General features: G+C 36.2%; 1 protein-coding gene across 1 annotated transcript in view; it reads right to left on the bottom strand.

The window, feature by feature from the left end:
* KIF5B (kinesin family member 5B) overlaps positions 1–15257 on the bottom strand; it is a 68942-nt gene that overhangs the window by 19701 nt on the left and 33984 nt on the right. Inside the window, exons 2-9 of the mRNA XM_009895124.1 lie at positions 6887–6974; positions 5160–5233; positions 4614–4718; positions 4185–4233; positions 3797–3852; positions 3605–3692; positions 1942–2066; positions 143–247 (exon numbers count right to left, since the gene is read on the bottom strand). Coding sequence (XP_009893426.1) covers positions 143–247; positions 1942–2066; positions 3605–3692; positions 3797–3852; positions 4185–4233; positions 4614–4718; positions 5160–5233; positions 6887–6974 — 690 coding nt within the window. The remainder of the gene's footprint in view (positions 1–142; positions 248–1941; positions 2067–3604; positions 3693–3796; positions 3853–4184; positions 4234–4613; positions 4719–5159; positions 5234–6886; positions 6975–15257) is intronic.

Genomic DNA, 15257 nt, shown 5'->3' with positions numbered 1-15257 from the left:
AAATAACAGCCATTTGCAATGCATTGATGCAATTTGATTAGTTTAAAAGACTCCATTCACTGAGATCAGTAAAGAATTTCTGCATATCATGTTCAGAGATGCAAGCCTTTAACCCCGAAGTATAAAAATACAGAACACTTACACTGCTTTCAGCCAAAGCTGAGATGACGTTTCCAAGAGCAGACAAAGACTTGTTGATGTTCTTAGCCTCATCCAGCACAGCACCTTCTGCTCCAGTTTTACTAACCTGTACAATATTTCAATAAATTACTAAATTTATCTTCAAAAAACACCTTCCACATTTAATATAAAACTTGAGTAATCTTCCTTAAGTCAGTTTTCCTGACATTGAGGTACTCACAAACCCGGATTAGAATAAGCAAACTCCTCAGACTCTTTTCCCTGATTCACCATTAATTTTTCATTCAAAACTCAGTGCTTGAAGATGTTTCTGATTTTTTTTTTAAACTGAAGTGAGTATTTTTCCTGCAAATTATGCCTTTTCATAGAAGATAAATGTATAGTTAAAAAATTCTATCAAATAAACAACTTCAAAAGTTCTTTGAAGTTTGTCAAAAAGTTTGCATTCCTTAGAGTAAAAGGAAATAAGTGCTATAAGTAATTTACAACATCAAAGCAACCAAGAGTTACAACTTTGTCTTAATAAGAAGTTCTATCTAGTTTGTCCAGAGGTCATCCTTAAACAAAACCAAAAACAATAAAACAACAAAAAAAAACCAACCAAAACCAAAGAAAACGCTACAGCAACAAAACACAACAATCAAAAACCCTAAGAAACCACACACTACTGCTCTCCCACCAGCACCACCCCCCCACCGGAAAACACAGAGTCTATATTAGCAAGAATTTGTGAGAATAGACTTTAGAGGCTGAAGCTGACCTGCATGAGTGCTCTAGGAACTTAGGTAGATATCAGCAGAAATGTGAAAAAAATTCTACCCTGAGACCATTCTATTTCCCTTAGCTCTTCTGCCTCAAGGGCTGAATTTGACTTATAGTTCTATAACCCTCCCTTTACTATTCTTCTCACCAAGCTGTGACAATAACTACACTAAGCAATTCCATTTGCCTATGTTTAAACCAACCCAAGGCATCAAAAAAAGTCATGTACTTCAAAAAGACTGGAAGAAGCATGAAAGCAAAGTTTGAAATAAACAGTGGAAGAAACAAAACTACAGAGAAAGGAGACCTATAACCCAACCTTTTTCTTTAACTTTGTTCTCACTGTAATGCTTCTTTCCATACTCAAAAAAAAAAACCAACAAACCACTACTAAGAAACACATTTCAGAATAAACACAGAATCAGAGACAACAATAAGGCCATAAGGCCATATAACAACAACATGAGGAAAGACAACAGCAAGCAGAAAGGACTGAAAAAGATGGAGGATTACCCCAGAACTGAAGATGAAAAGAACATAAATCCAGCTCTTAAACTGTTAAATTACGGTCAAGTGACAGAATAAGCAAAATGGTACATATTTCCTTCCTCGCTTTAAGCCACTGACACAGGAAAGCAAGCTGTCATTTTAAACAATGTTAATCAGAATTGCAAATTAAGAAACTCAGTACCACTAAATAAGAAAATTCAGACATTTCACGTCCATGAAAATCTTTGTATTCCAGTACCTGGCTACCCAACACACCTGCACACATTGTTGCTCTCACAGATAGCGAGACTGAACTCTAGCCTATTTCCCCACCCTATTCCATATTTACAAACCCTTCCTGCAGAAATGCAGATCAGCTTAAGGAGGTAGTACCTAACAGCCAACTCAGACTAGGATTCAGAAACCACAAGTCAAAATTAAAACACTTCAGAGATGACAACTGAACAACTAGTATTACATTAACGTAAAATATTTGATTGTAAAGAACGACCAGATTTTTTCAGAGCAGAAAAAGAAATTTAGAATTACCTTTTCACTACCTGCCAAGTCCACAAGGTAAAGTTTTCCACTTAGTTTCTGTTCTGTTTGAGTATTCTCTTGTTTTACATTAATAAGAAAAATACTATGACTTCGGGAGCTGTGTTCATTCATATCTATAATCCAAAATATATAAATTGTCAAAAATATTTGTACAACCAACCTAACTTAACAAAAAAGTATCTTCCCACAGTGAAGTGACAGATCTACTGCTAATGAAACTGTACAGAGTAATCTTCAAATGACAATAAAACTAGAGGCAGCAAACCCAATAGTATCGTCTAATTGAATAACAAAGATCCAGTCTCCCTTGAGGTTCTATTAATACCACATAAGCTCACGGATGAGATTTGCTAGCTTGTCAACTATGGACTTCACACATTTAATTTACTTTATTAGAATAGAAAGCACATTTACATTCTGATACCACAACTTTTTTTTTTTTTTTGTAGATTTACAATGTATCACATTTTATCCTTTTGTGAAAATTTGAACCAGATGGCCATAACCTTTCACCCCTTTCTGGTTTAAATACCTACTGCTTCCTCCACCGTGAAACAGGCAGAGTAAACAAGACTTACTGAATTTAAAAAATTATTTTAGTTCATTAACAAAGTTTAAGCTGACTGCAATCTGATTGATAACATCTGCCTATTTCTTCTTACTTAACCATAAATCCCTCAGAGGCCTAGAAGGACCAGCTCATTGATGCCACAGAAGCAGCTCAACATAGAATAATATCCTTCTATCCAAATTTCTGCTATTTCTCCGTTACTTAATCTGGTCCCAACTTCAGAACCTCACTACCTAGGAGCAACAAAGTAGAAGCGCAGGACTGAGTCAGTCCTTAAAAGGAATATCATATTTTTATTTTCAACCCTTAATCAAAGAAACGAGAAGAACAATGTTTTATTCTCTTAATGACTGCAAATTCTATCTTTTGTGGAGTAAAGAACTGGACATAGGAAGATTGTGAAACTCACCCTCAAACTGGCCCTCAAAGATTTCTGACAGTCAGTTCAGCTGCTAAGAGCTGAAGTATTATTTTGCATGCACCTCATCTTTCCTTGTCGTGTTTTTTGTTGTTTTTTTTTTTGTTTTTGTTTGTTTGTTTGTTTTTTTAAACTCTCTGTCACTTCCTAATCCTGCTTCTTGTGGGAATTTGGAGACCTACGACATGGCTTCCTTGCAACTCCATTGCATGCCACAGGCCAAGAACCTTGGGACATTGGGATGTTGCTTAAATCTGCAGCATGTCAGAATATACATTCTGATGCTCTCTTCTTAGAATATGCAATAGAATGGTGAAACTGTAGATGAGCCACAGTGCCTTATAGATTCATAGGTTAATTGAAACAAATACCACACACTGGGATTTTGCACAATTCCTAACACAGAACTACATCTTTTTGTCCAATGATTCAGAGCTCCTTAATGATCACTTACTCTCTCCTTCCAATCCAAATCTAAGTAATAACATCTAACAAGAAATGAATTAAAATACTTGGTTTTGAAAGACATGCTGAAATTGATTATGCTAGACCCTTTCAAAAACCTGAATTACTTAGCTTACTATTTTTGCCTTCCCTACTTTTTAAGGCATACCAGAAGCAAATCGATAAAGCACTCTAAGACGACAGAAGATAATACTTACTTGTAACTGCTACATGTCGGTTTGACTTTCCTTCATCTATAGTATCCATAACTTCTTCTGGACTACATACAAAACGCTCCGTGCAACCCTTAAAAAAAAAAAAAAAGGCAAAATACCATCACACCAATAAGCCAGAAGTAAATGCTGTCACTAGAGGAGTGAAAGATGAAAACATATCAGATTGATGCTCACCTTTACATAGGGAACTCTATTTTTGTCCTCATGAACAGAAAGATTGGTCTTTGAAACTGGAAGAGAAAAAGTTTTAAAGCTAAGGTATATATGATTTCTTTGCAAAATGAACGAGCTGTGTACCATGCATGTCTGTTAACAGACATAGATGTTATTTCTCAGCAACACTTTATAAAAAACTTAATATACGTGAAACACCCACTATTGCAGCTTTAGTATTATTATATAGATTAGCTCTATGCTTTCTTATTTTGATGTACCCGTATCATTTACAGGTTATTAACATACTGCATACCTATTTCAGTATCATGAGAATATTTTGGGGTTTTTTTTATATCTCTCTCCAGAACAATTTTTTTTCTATGTTCAATATAAATAAAAGGCTTACCATCCAAAAGGTCCCTTATTTTATCCAAGTATATTTCAAAATATGACACCTAGAAGTGGGAAGGAGAATAAAGATACAGCATCAGAACACAAAGTGTTTTGCTTTTTGATTAGTATGACTTCCCACGTAATACCACATGTAGTGCAGGTCCTTAAGGCTGAACTAAAATACACCTTTAAGAAGAAACTACTTTGATCAAAAGCTTCAAGAACCATCAGCACTGCCACAGGTTATCAGGATAGCCACCACCAATGTTTAATGGAAACAAGATTAAAGTGTTAATGTAATTCTTCTTTAAGAAGAGTCAGTTACTTCAGAAATAACTCATTTAGATTTTCCAAGTTACAGGCATTTAAACAGATAGAGAACATCCATTTAACCACAGACTACTTCCAGTTGTAATATAGATTAACAATGAAAAAAGTTTACCTTAATATGAAACTCAAGATTCTCATCCATAGAGTAAATATAATTAAAAATATCTTGCACTATTCTTGGAATAATACCCATTCCGTCCGGGTCGTGAAGCTTCCCCTTATTAGAAAAAGATAATAAAACGAAACTTTCACACTGAATCCAACATCACAAACAGTATCCAAAGGACAGACATTTAACAGGCAAATTAGTTTTAAAATGCTGACAGGCACGATGCACTTATTTTATCTATAAAGGGAAGTCTTGACCATCCATTTAGTCCCAGCATTTGCCAGAAATCTCCCAAACTAGTAAAAGTGAAAATGTACTATTAACATTACGCTTGTGTTTCTCATCCTACTACTGAGGGCTGAAAAAATACATTTGCCATTCTCAGTCCTAAAAAAAAACATTTTGGGTATCAAAATGTTGCAATGGAAAGAAAATTAAAGTCGCAAGATGAAAACAAGCATACATCTTATTTCTAGAAAGATAAGACTATTGTGATGAAAAAAAAGATGACAGTGACATTAAGAGGAAAATTATTTTAAGATTTCTTACTTCCATAGTGTGTGTCTTTCCAGACGATGTTTGCCCATAAGCAAATATTGTACCATTGTATCCCTCAAGTACATCTAAAGGGAAAGAGTATTTTCATTAGGTTTCATTTCCTTCTTCTAAAGGAAAGTAAAATGAAATAGAATGCAAGCAGGCAGTTCCTAAAATGTTCAGCAAGTTAAATCATTCAATGTTTGGGAACTCTGTGCTAGAGGGTGTTCCTCTCTACTCCTTTTAATGCATTAAGTCATCATTGACTGCATTTTAGAAGTTTACTGTATTAGAAGCATCTGTTCCTTCAACCAGAAAAATCAGGGCTTCGGAGTCAGGTACAAAAAGGAAATCAATACAACTGCCAGGTTGAAGAAATATTCTTTGATAACTCAGAAGAAACCACCACACACAAGAAAGCTGTCGTATTTTCTGCCTTCAGGGAAGTTTAATTGTCCAACTGTGAAGAGAATGGGCTATACTGTAAGTTTCAAGCACCTTATTCTTTGGCCATTAAGCTTATATTTCAAGTTATGAGTGAACCACCACAAAGTTTTAGATCGAAGGGCGAGGGGGTGGTGAGTTGGTTTGTTTACAAGTCAGCTACTGTAGAATCACATCCGGCAAGCAAACTTTTATTTACCAAAACCAAGCATGAGATACTCCAAGTCTTTGCCACCCCATTATACCCGTAATCCGTTTGTATCACCACTACAGCTCGTTCGCCACATGATGTAGCGCAGCCTAGAAACGCTGCGCAGAGAAACACAAACCAGATTTTTAGATGGAGAAAAGGGCAGCATTACAACTCTTAGTTAATTTTTAAGAAGCAAACTTATGATCTAATCCTAATTACTATTTAACTCAAAGAGTTAAACACTTGCAGCAGCATGGATTTTCCACAGCAGTTCACTTCTCTAGTGATCAGAAAACTCCCACATTTACCCAGTCTTCTCTATACACTATTAATGGATATTTCAGAGGAAGGTTTTGTTAAAGTTGTTTTGAAAGTTGTGTCAATTAGAATTTATTTCTGACCTCCTCAAGAAATTAATCAATTTTATTTTCAGGAAACTAGCTAATTGTTTACTACAACAACTTACGGTGGTATAACCTTCTTTGTGATAAAGTCTTGATTTTCTGAAGTTACTAGGCCCATTCTGACAAATCAAATTTGGAGAAACCGTACACCCTGACATGCACAGCACTAACTCACATTTAAAGTTTTAATTGTGAAGCTAAAATTCACATTCAAAAAAATGCCCCTTAAAGTGTGTACTAAATAAACAAGCTTAGAAAGTATCTATAGCGTACATGATTTCACAAGTTTCCTTTCCTTATATTCCTCCAAACAAACTAAAGCAATTCTAGGGTGTTTTCACCAATGAATTTGAAGGAAAAAAACCCCAAACACAACAACAACAAAAAATATTCCTGAGAGTTATTTTGATTAATTTTTGACAATTTTTTTTTAACATTCTCTTGCAGAGAACTGCAAAAAAACCCAAAACATGACAGGTAAATATTATCAAACGTTGCAATGGACTGAAACAGCAGGTTAAGCACTGACATAATTTATCAGCTCAAATACAGGATGGTTTTATACTACTATGATCCATGTTGGCTTTTATTAAAAATTCAGAAGGTAAAAGGGAACAAGAGAAGTATCAGTTTTCAACATTGAAATCCACACGAATACAAGACTTTTCATTATGGTTAAAGTTGCTGTTCCACCTTACCTTTGACAATCTTTTTAGCACAATCATTGTATACTTGTTCCTGTGATGTGTTTGACTGGAATACACGGTCAAATATATATGGCTTGGACTGAAAAAAAAAAAGACGACACAGAAGAACTATTAAAAAAAGGTATGGAAGCAGAACTCGAAGGTGCTTGTTCATATAGTTTAGAAGTAGCCTATACTGTCTCAGCCCAATCTTTTGGGCACTTGAAGACTGTAGCAAGGATATCAGCTTATACAGTGTTGCCTAAATCTTCACATGCTTGCCTACAAGTAAGGCCTTGAATATATTTGGTTTCAAAATGCAATCTAAACAGGTCTCCAAAACTACTCTGCCACACGACCTCAATTTACTTGATTTACAAGGTAAACCAATGCCCACTCTGTACATCTTGAGAACCCCTTATTCTCTTCCACTCTGGTAGCAGGTTTACTCTGGTAAACTTAAATTATTAAGAACAGCTTATACCACATCACACACAGTATCTGTCTCGGTAATATTTGTTAAAAACCTCAAACCAAAAAGAAACACTCAGATCACCTACAGTCAGCAAAAGAACTATTTCCCCATACATGATATCCTTAAAAAAAGCTCCATAAGCAGAAGCAAAAGGCCACTTTGGAGGAAGGGAACCTTTCACAGAAGACTTGTTTTGGAAGACACTGTAAGAAGAAGCTCTGACACAGCTTTTTGAAAGGAATGTTGGATTTTGTTTTGTTTTATAGAAAAGATTTTCATAATGCAGTTCTAAGTAGCTGACAATCCTTTAGGGTATGAACTATTATAATACTCATCTTACAAAGTTCAAGTTTTTTGTAGCATATTCAGAGCCTGATTTAGTAGGCAGCCAAGCAGATAGGCAAGGTTTACAGGGGATGACCTACGTCAGTTACCATTCCTAAACTCACTGCAACTGTTAAGTGCTCCATTTTGCCTAAATTTAAGTCATTATCATCCTCCCGCAAGGATATTCTGGAACCGCCTCCCTGGCAAAGGAACAAGTGTAGCTTCCATCTTTCACCCACCCACCACATTCCCTTCCCCAGCCTGACCTTCCTTTTAATAACATCTAGCATAACACCAAACAAAGCTTTTTAGATTCAACACATATCTATCCGCTGAGAGGCTCGAATTCAGGTGGATAAACTCCCTCTTGGAAAAAATAATTAGAGCATTCACTGTGTAAATACACTCAAGAAACCACAAGAGTCAGAAGGCAGAAACTGTCCCTAAGGTGCCGAAGTTTGTCAGAACGCTTGTTTCACGGCAGGGAAATCACAAGCCTTTTCCATTACTCATTTTAGCTTCAAAACACCTCAAATTCGTACGTTCTACAGGTAGAATTGAGTTTATTACATAAACCAGAAGACAATCAACTAACAAGTTCAAGTAATCCTGAGGTAAGAAAATGAAGACTGAGAACACATTACACAAAAATCTAAGTCACTGTAGAAAAGGTAACACCAGCTACACATTTTCTTTCTCACTGCAGCTGTAGTTTCAAAAAGCCTCCAACTTCACAAATATCAATCAGCTACACTACATCACGAAACATTAATCGGATCTGTTTCATGCTCAAGTTCTTCTCCATATTTGTATGCACCGAAATGCCACCATTTTGGAGGATCATATTTACCATTTTGTTAAAAACCTCAAACCAAAAAGAAACACTCAGATCACCTACAGTCAGCAAAAGAACTATTTCCCCATACATGATATCCTTAAAAAAAGCTCCATAAGCAGAAGCAAAAGGCCACTTTGGAGGAATTGGAAAAATACAGTGAGAAGAGCGATAGCGTCCAACGTAACTGCAAATAATCTGTGCAGCATTAGTAATTTGTGTGTTTGTACTTGTAAGATTTAAACTCTTCTGCAAATTATTGCTCCAGAAAAATATATGGATTACAACAATTCCAATTAAATTTATTTTAGAAAAATTAGGGAACAGTTCCTGGATACAATCTTGTAACAATCTATGCAGCAAGTGTTAACAATACTCACTATTTATTTCTCACAGATCCCAACATATCTGATCTTTGCTGTTCTCAATACAGCATGACAACTATGAGAACAGAAAAGTATATTAGAATGCAAACATTATTTGCATAGTATGTGTTTGAATGTATACACATACATTATAGTGTATTTATATATTACTACAGAATATTTTTGATGCCAAATGATAGATTTCTTTTTTTTTTTTAAATTTTCTTCAAAGAAACCCAACTTTTTAAAAAAAGAAAAAAGAAAAAAAATAAATATCAATCCTAGCTTCCAGTAGAGGAAGATACCTTGTTTAGAAAGAACTGCAAGCACAACCTGCACTAGTCACAACTACCCTCCAATCTACAGGTATTTGCAGCAGGTTCTGAAAAAGCTTTCCTTCTCTAAGTTTTTAAACAACATTTAGTGGGGTTTGTTTTGTTTTTTAATTCTTCTGCCAAGCAGAGGTTGACTGAATTAAACTATTCTTCATCTATGTTAAAGGAAAATGACATTTACTAATTTGAGAGTAATCCATAGACACAATACTTTTAGACTATCTACTCTCCAATTGCCATTCAAATGCCTTCATAAGAGAACAGAGCCAAATTACAGTATCTCATATAATTACAGCCTCTTTTGTTTCACAAAATGGTAATATAACAAATAGCATGTACAACGAATGCCATGGACGGTAAGAACAGAAAACCAAGCTGCAAGGACTTCACTTGGACAGTAATGCCTTTAATTGATCTTGTTTATTTATACAGCGAAAGCTGGTAGGCACATGACAAATTCCAATTTCCCCTCGAGTTAACAACTGCTACCAACATATCCACAATATGTAATAATTCTGACCCAAAAAAGCCTCACAAGGGGTCCTGTTTATACCACTTGACACTTCCCCATCCCTTGCAGGTGGAAAGTAGAGTATTTGTTTACATGTCCTCAGTATTATAGTTCCTAGATGAAGCCACAATACAACTTCAAAGCACTCAAAAACCCAATTACATATTTCCCTCCCAGGTTGCAGTGCAATTATCACACCTATGAAAACCCACATTAGAGGCACGTCCCTGCTCCATCATTACCGAATCAATATCTAACCAAGTAGGTTTAGCCAGGCAGGTTCCAGGATAATTATGTTTTAAGAATACAAGTTACTCCCACTCATATGGTTTCACATCTTTGACATCTGCAATACTATGTCTTATCACTTCTCTTTACAGTCTACTTTCTGCTGTAAACAAAGCTAAAACAGCATTACACAGATTACCCTGCCCTAGAAAGCCTCCTCATTACCTTTAAGAGATTAATCAAGAAAGATTAAAGCATCAGATATTTTTTCTATACCAGATGCCTTTTCTTCCTCAAGCAGTAAACAATCAGATATTATGATGGAACTGAAAACACAAAAGGTGCAAGCAACGTTACCACCTGGTGTCAATGGCAGTGTCACTACTGTGATATGATGCTGCTTTGACACAGCTCCAGAAATTTTCAGCAAATGCTACTCAAATTCTAATGAAAATTTAAAACATACAACCTCTAAGCAACACAGAATATCAAGCAAACGAGCAGAGCTTCTGACTTCTCCTCTCCAAATAGAGAGAATTCAACACATATTCACTCCTTGCCCGGCATTTGCTGTCCGTAATCAACTACAAGACAACTTCAGCTCTCATAATTGCTCGTGCTGAAGGGATGTGGTCCCACAGCAAAAACTTTGCAAGTACTCTCACAGCCCTCAAAAAAGTACATGTTTAAGTACACAGTCCCGCAGTTAACCTAAAAGTTAGTTACCAGTTGTCCTTATATAAAAGCATGCTCAGCCTATCTAACTTATACAGGATTGGCAGCATATGAGAGTTTGTTCTTCAGAAGTCAGTTTTTCTCAGTACCTTCAATGAGGACTACACAAAAATCTGATCATAACTAAACTGAAATCTTACCTTAAAAGTCCTAGAAATACTTAAGGTTATCTCCCCTAGAAATAATTTTAAATATCTTTCATTTTCCCATTGTAACTTTCTGTAAACTACAGAATTGGTAACTGATAACACTACTTTAGTTCACCTTATTTTCTGTGCATTAGTATCTGAAGCACAGTCAACAGCAAAAATTTACTTGAAAATCAGTAGCATATTTTTCTGCCACAACCTATCCAGATGTTCTTCACTGCTTTTTGCTAGAATGGACTGCTAGAGCAATATTATACCCTCTAATGGTTCGCTTAGTCTTGGTAAGAGGTTGAAGGTTGGTTGGCCTACCTCTCCTTTAAGTTTCACATCTTTAATAAAGAACATTCTTCCCATCAGCACAAAATACGGTACAAGAAAAATCCCACACCGAACAATTTCTGGAAAGCATGATGTCAAATACCTGACTCAGTTCTTCCTGTTACTAAGCTAAGGTATTGCTGCTTTGACACACCTAACAGAGTCCAACATTGCAAAGGACTGAAAAGGCACTGTTCCAAATTAGTATTTTATTTTTAGGATAAAGGATTTTCTTCTTGTCCTAGCTCTACGCATACAAAACTGCAGCTGACACAGAACAGTTAGTGGATCTCAGCTCTTTCTGCCTTATTTTTCCTATTTCTGTGTAAATACTGGAACTCAAGTATCAATTTATACAGCAGTTATTTATTGTTGTTACAGAAGGACTAAACCGTGTAATTTTATTTTTAAGAAATTGTGACTGGAAACTGAATTTCCAGCATCAAAACAGAGAGAAATTTTGGAATAAGAGTTTCAGCCAAGCATTGCTCTAGTAAAGAGTTTCTTCTAAAGAAAAAAGTAAGCACTGCTGGCATAAAAACAGTCATTGAATTTCAGAACAACCAAGTATGAGATGAGTGAGGTGTTTCTAAGCAAGTGGCAGAGCAACCAGGGAGTACAGCTCTCTCTTTACACATTACTGTAAGCTAGAATATTTACTTTCTGTTAAATCATCAGACAGACTTCCCCATTACCCACCATTTCATGGAATGAAACATATATAAAAAAGTAATAGAGAGTAACACTGAAAGAATATTATTGTTTCAGCTGCAGATTGCAACTTCCGATTTAGGTTTAAGTTGGACTGTAGACATTAAGTATTTTTATTCATATGTTTCTAATTAAACGGTGCTTTCCTTCACGCTAGCAAAACAATACACACCAAAAAAAAGTCATTTTAAGAACGCATCTTGTTTCTTGCATTTATATGGTCTGGCACAGCCTTTCTTTCAGCAATGCACATGAATTACATTTTCCTTTTGAATAATCTGCTGCCAAATGCTGCAGTCATAGCAAGAGATCCTTCATTAATCTGATTCTAACGTAACTGAAACCTAGCTTTGCTCTCACTTACTAGCCACCACTACTTTAAAAAGTAATGAAAAAGAAAGCTAAATGTCTCAAGCTCTTCCCAAGATCACAGGGGTTACATTTAACATACAAAAAAAAACAGTACTCCAAACAAATACGAAAATACAGGCAGATAGCCACAGTTCTTAAGGGACACAGAAAGAAGGAATATACTATGATCATTACTAGAAACATTTGCATGACAGACAGATACTGCTTATTTCTGTGAATGCCCATAACGCCTCGCCACTTCAGTCATTTGATAGTACTGTTTTCAGCTTAAGCTTCAGTCCAAAATCCTCAAGTGCCACTCTACTCAGTAATCTGTCTTATCTTTTGGACAGTTGTAAGATGAACAAGACTAGGTATAGAAATGTTTTTTTAAAAGTATAGATATTTCAAGCAGAATTATAAAGCTACTCAGTTGAAAACAGTTTTACATTTAAAAAAATGAAGTACTTAATCATAGATATTATAAGCTTGTTATATTCCTCCCTGTTGCATCTTACTGAAAAAGAAAAGCCTGCAATCCATGAGCAAATTGCTATCAATTTTTGTGTATAGGCACATTTATGATGTTTAACATAAAAGCCATATACTCATAACAAGTCACCCTATTATTTGTTGTAACAACCCCCTTGTATTTATTTAACAGAAAGAGCCATTAGGAAAAAAATATTTAATAAAATATTAAAATGGAAAGAACACCCCTTTAATTAAGAATTTAAAAAGCTCTTTGCTAGTTATAAAAGGTTTCATCCTGTGGAAGGACTTTTCAAAGTCTGCTCTTTAAAAGAGACCAACACCATACGTCCCCTCAAATTGCTGTAACACACTAGCTACAATTAAAACAAGTATTTTATCTAACACAAATCAAAACGACTCACTTGTCCAGAAAGACAACCATGGCAGTAATTACACAGGAGCTAGGAAGAGAAGGGAGGATAGATAGCTCAGAGATGACGGGAGTCAAGGAAGCAGGAGGGTTTGGTTATAGTCACCGATCTCCCTCCCCACCCTCCTCCACAGAGGAGTCAAATCTGCAGTCTGGTATGAACTCTGCTTCCACCGTCGCCTAGTTTTCACCTCCTATCTACCATTACAGGCAACTCCCAAGTATTATTCCAGAAGCCTTCACTGCTCCAGCACAGAAGCAGGCACACACAGAAGGTGCAAGTCTTTCAGGCAGCCAAGGAAAAGCAGCTATGAAAAAAAAAAAAGCGGCTCAATTACTGTTCAACAGGCAGCCAATATGAATGTAGCAATAAAGACATAAATCAAACAGCTGAAAGTAACCAAACATACAGCTTACTGAGGATGTTTTTAGAAACTGTTTCATGAGGGACCGTTTCTGTTACCATCCTCCCTTGGGCAATTCCACAACACACCCCCCCCCACCGAAGCGGCTGGCTACAGCCTCAGGTTGGAATGTTCATAACTTCCTAAAAACCTCAGTCAGCTTGTTAAAAATAAATAAATAAATACATACAAGTTGAAATAATTGTCTCAGCATAACTTTGAGAACATAGATATTGTCGTATATCCACCATTATAAAAACAAAGTCACAGAACATCAATCCTTTATTAAGATTTTGTGAAACGGAACTCAACTGCTGTCACTGCAATCTAATCTCGTAATTGTGGGGGGCATTTTTCCCCCTAAGTCAGACACAGCGAGTCCTGGCCCTAGGACTCCTGAAGGATTTTTTTATTGTCATTTTTACCAGTGCAGAAAACACTGACGTACAGTTGTAACACTAAATATCAACCCCGAGCAGAAAGCCCCACATGATTCCTCAAGGAGCATGCCATCAGACTGTTCCACTCGGATATAGCACCACTTCAGCCCAATTTACATTTTAGATATTTTTTAAAGCATACTTTAAAAGTATTTAAACAATGTAAGTTTTCTGTTCTCTTTAGACTAGAACTACTGAAAGAATACATGGAAAATTTATTTTTAAAAAGTCAGAATACATCAAGGTTTCTAAATTTAACCGTGGATTTTAAACAGAATATGTAGCGTCACAATGAATGGGTATTCACTGATGGAAGTGAGATCATTTGTTCTCATTAAATTTTCCATTTTCCACGCTTGGTTCCTTACTCTGAGGAGTTTACCTGTACAACCTCAGGAAGAGATGGACTCCAAGATACTAACTTGCCAGCTGAAATAAGCCCAAATTACCTCACTTCACAAGCATGCTATCGTTCTTGTAGCTCCAGACTCAAGGAATTCCATATTTTATTGACAAATTCAGTTGAATATTAACAGACTAGAGCACTAGTATTTAGTAAGTCATATTAAAAAAAGTATTTTATTAAATTGCCTCCTTCAACTTCAGATACTATGCAAAAAAGCTATTATTGGTAGCCTCGAGAAACAAACATAAAAACCAAAATTTGAATACAGATAATAGCTGACATCTAAGTTACTTTCAGCAATGCAGAACCAGTACTGTCTCTAGAGAGAAAAGTATTTATATGAAAACACAAATTAAACATTAGCAAGTATAAAACAAACATTGGGAATAAAGTTTGTACAATACCAACCAAACCAGCCAATAAACGACTGTACATTAATTTTATATTCCAGTTCCACTTTGTAGCTAAATACGACACGCTGAACAAAAAGGAAAGTATTATCTTTTCACTTGTAACATTGATTGTTTTACAACAGGCCTCATACATTGCAAGGTGACTTCAGTTAAAATAGATTTACAAACATGTAATAAGCCAAATGGTCTGTTCATTCTGACTTCAAAAAAAAAAAAAAGTTATGAGCCGAAGACTGATTTACAGATCACAGGCACCAATGAACTGGAGCCTGCACTGTTGTTCTGCATTTTCTTCCCAAAAAAACTCTCCGTAGACACTTACTCCGACGGTAGCTCCAACGCACGCACTTTGAGCACGTCTTTAGCGGTCAAACTCATCACGGACGCCCCGAGCGGGGCCGGCCCAGCCGGGGGACGCTCCGCCCGGCCCCCCGCGCCCTCTCCGCGGACAGCCCGCGGCGTGGGCCGGGGCCGGG

Source organism: Charadrius vociferus, unplaced genomic scaffold (assembly GCF_000708025.1).
Source record: "Charadrius vociferus isolate BGI_N301 unplaced genomic scaffold, ASM70802v2 scaffold61, whole genome shotgun sequence".
Classification (NCBI taxonomy): Eukaryota; Metazoa; Chordata; class Aves; order Charadriiformes; family Charadriidae; genus Charadrius; species Charadrius vociferus.
Note: the sequence above shows the minus strand (reverse complement) of the source record. Positions and strands in the feature narration are given on the sequence as shown.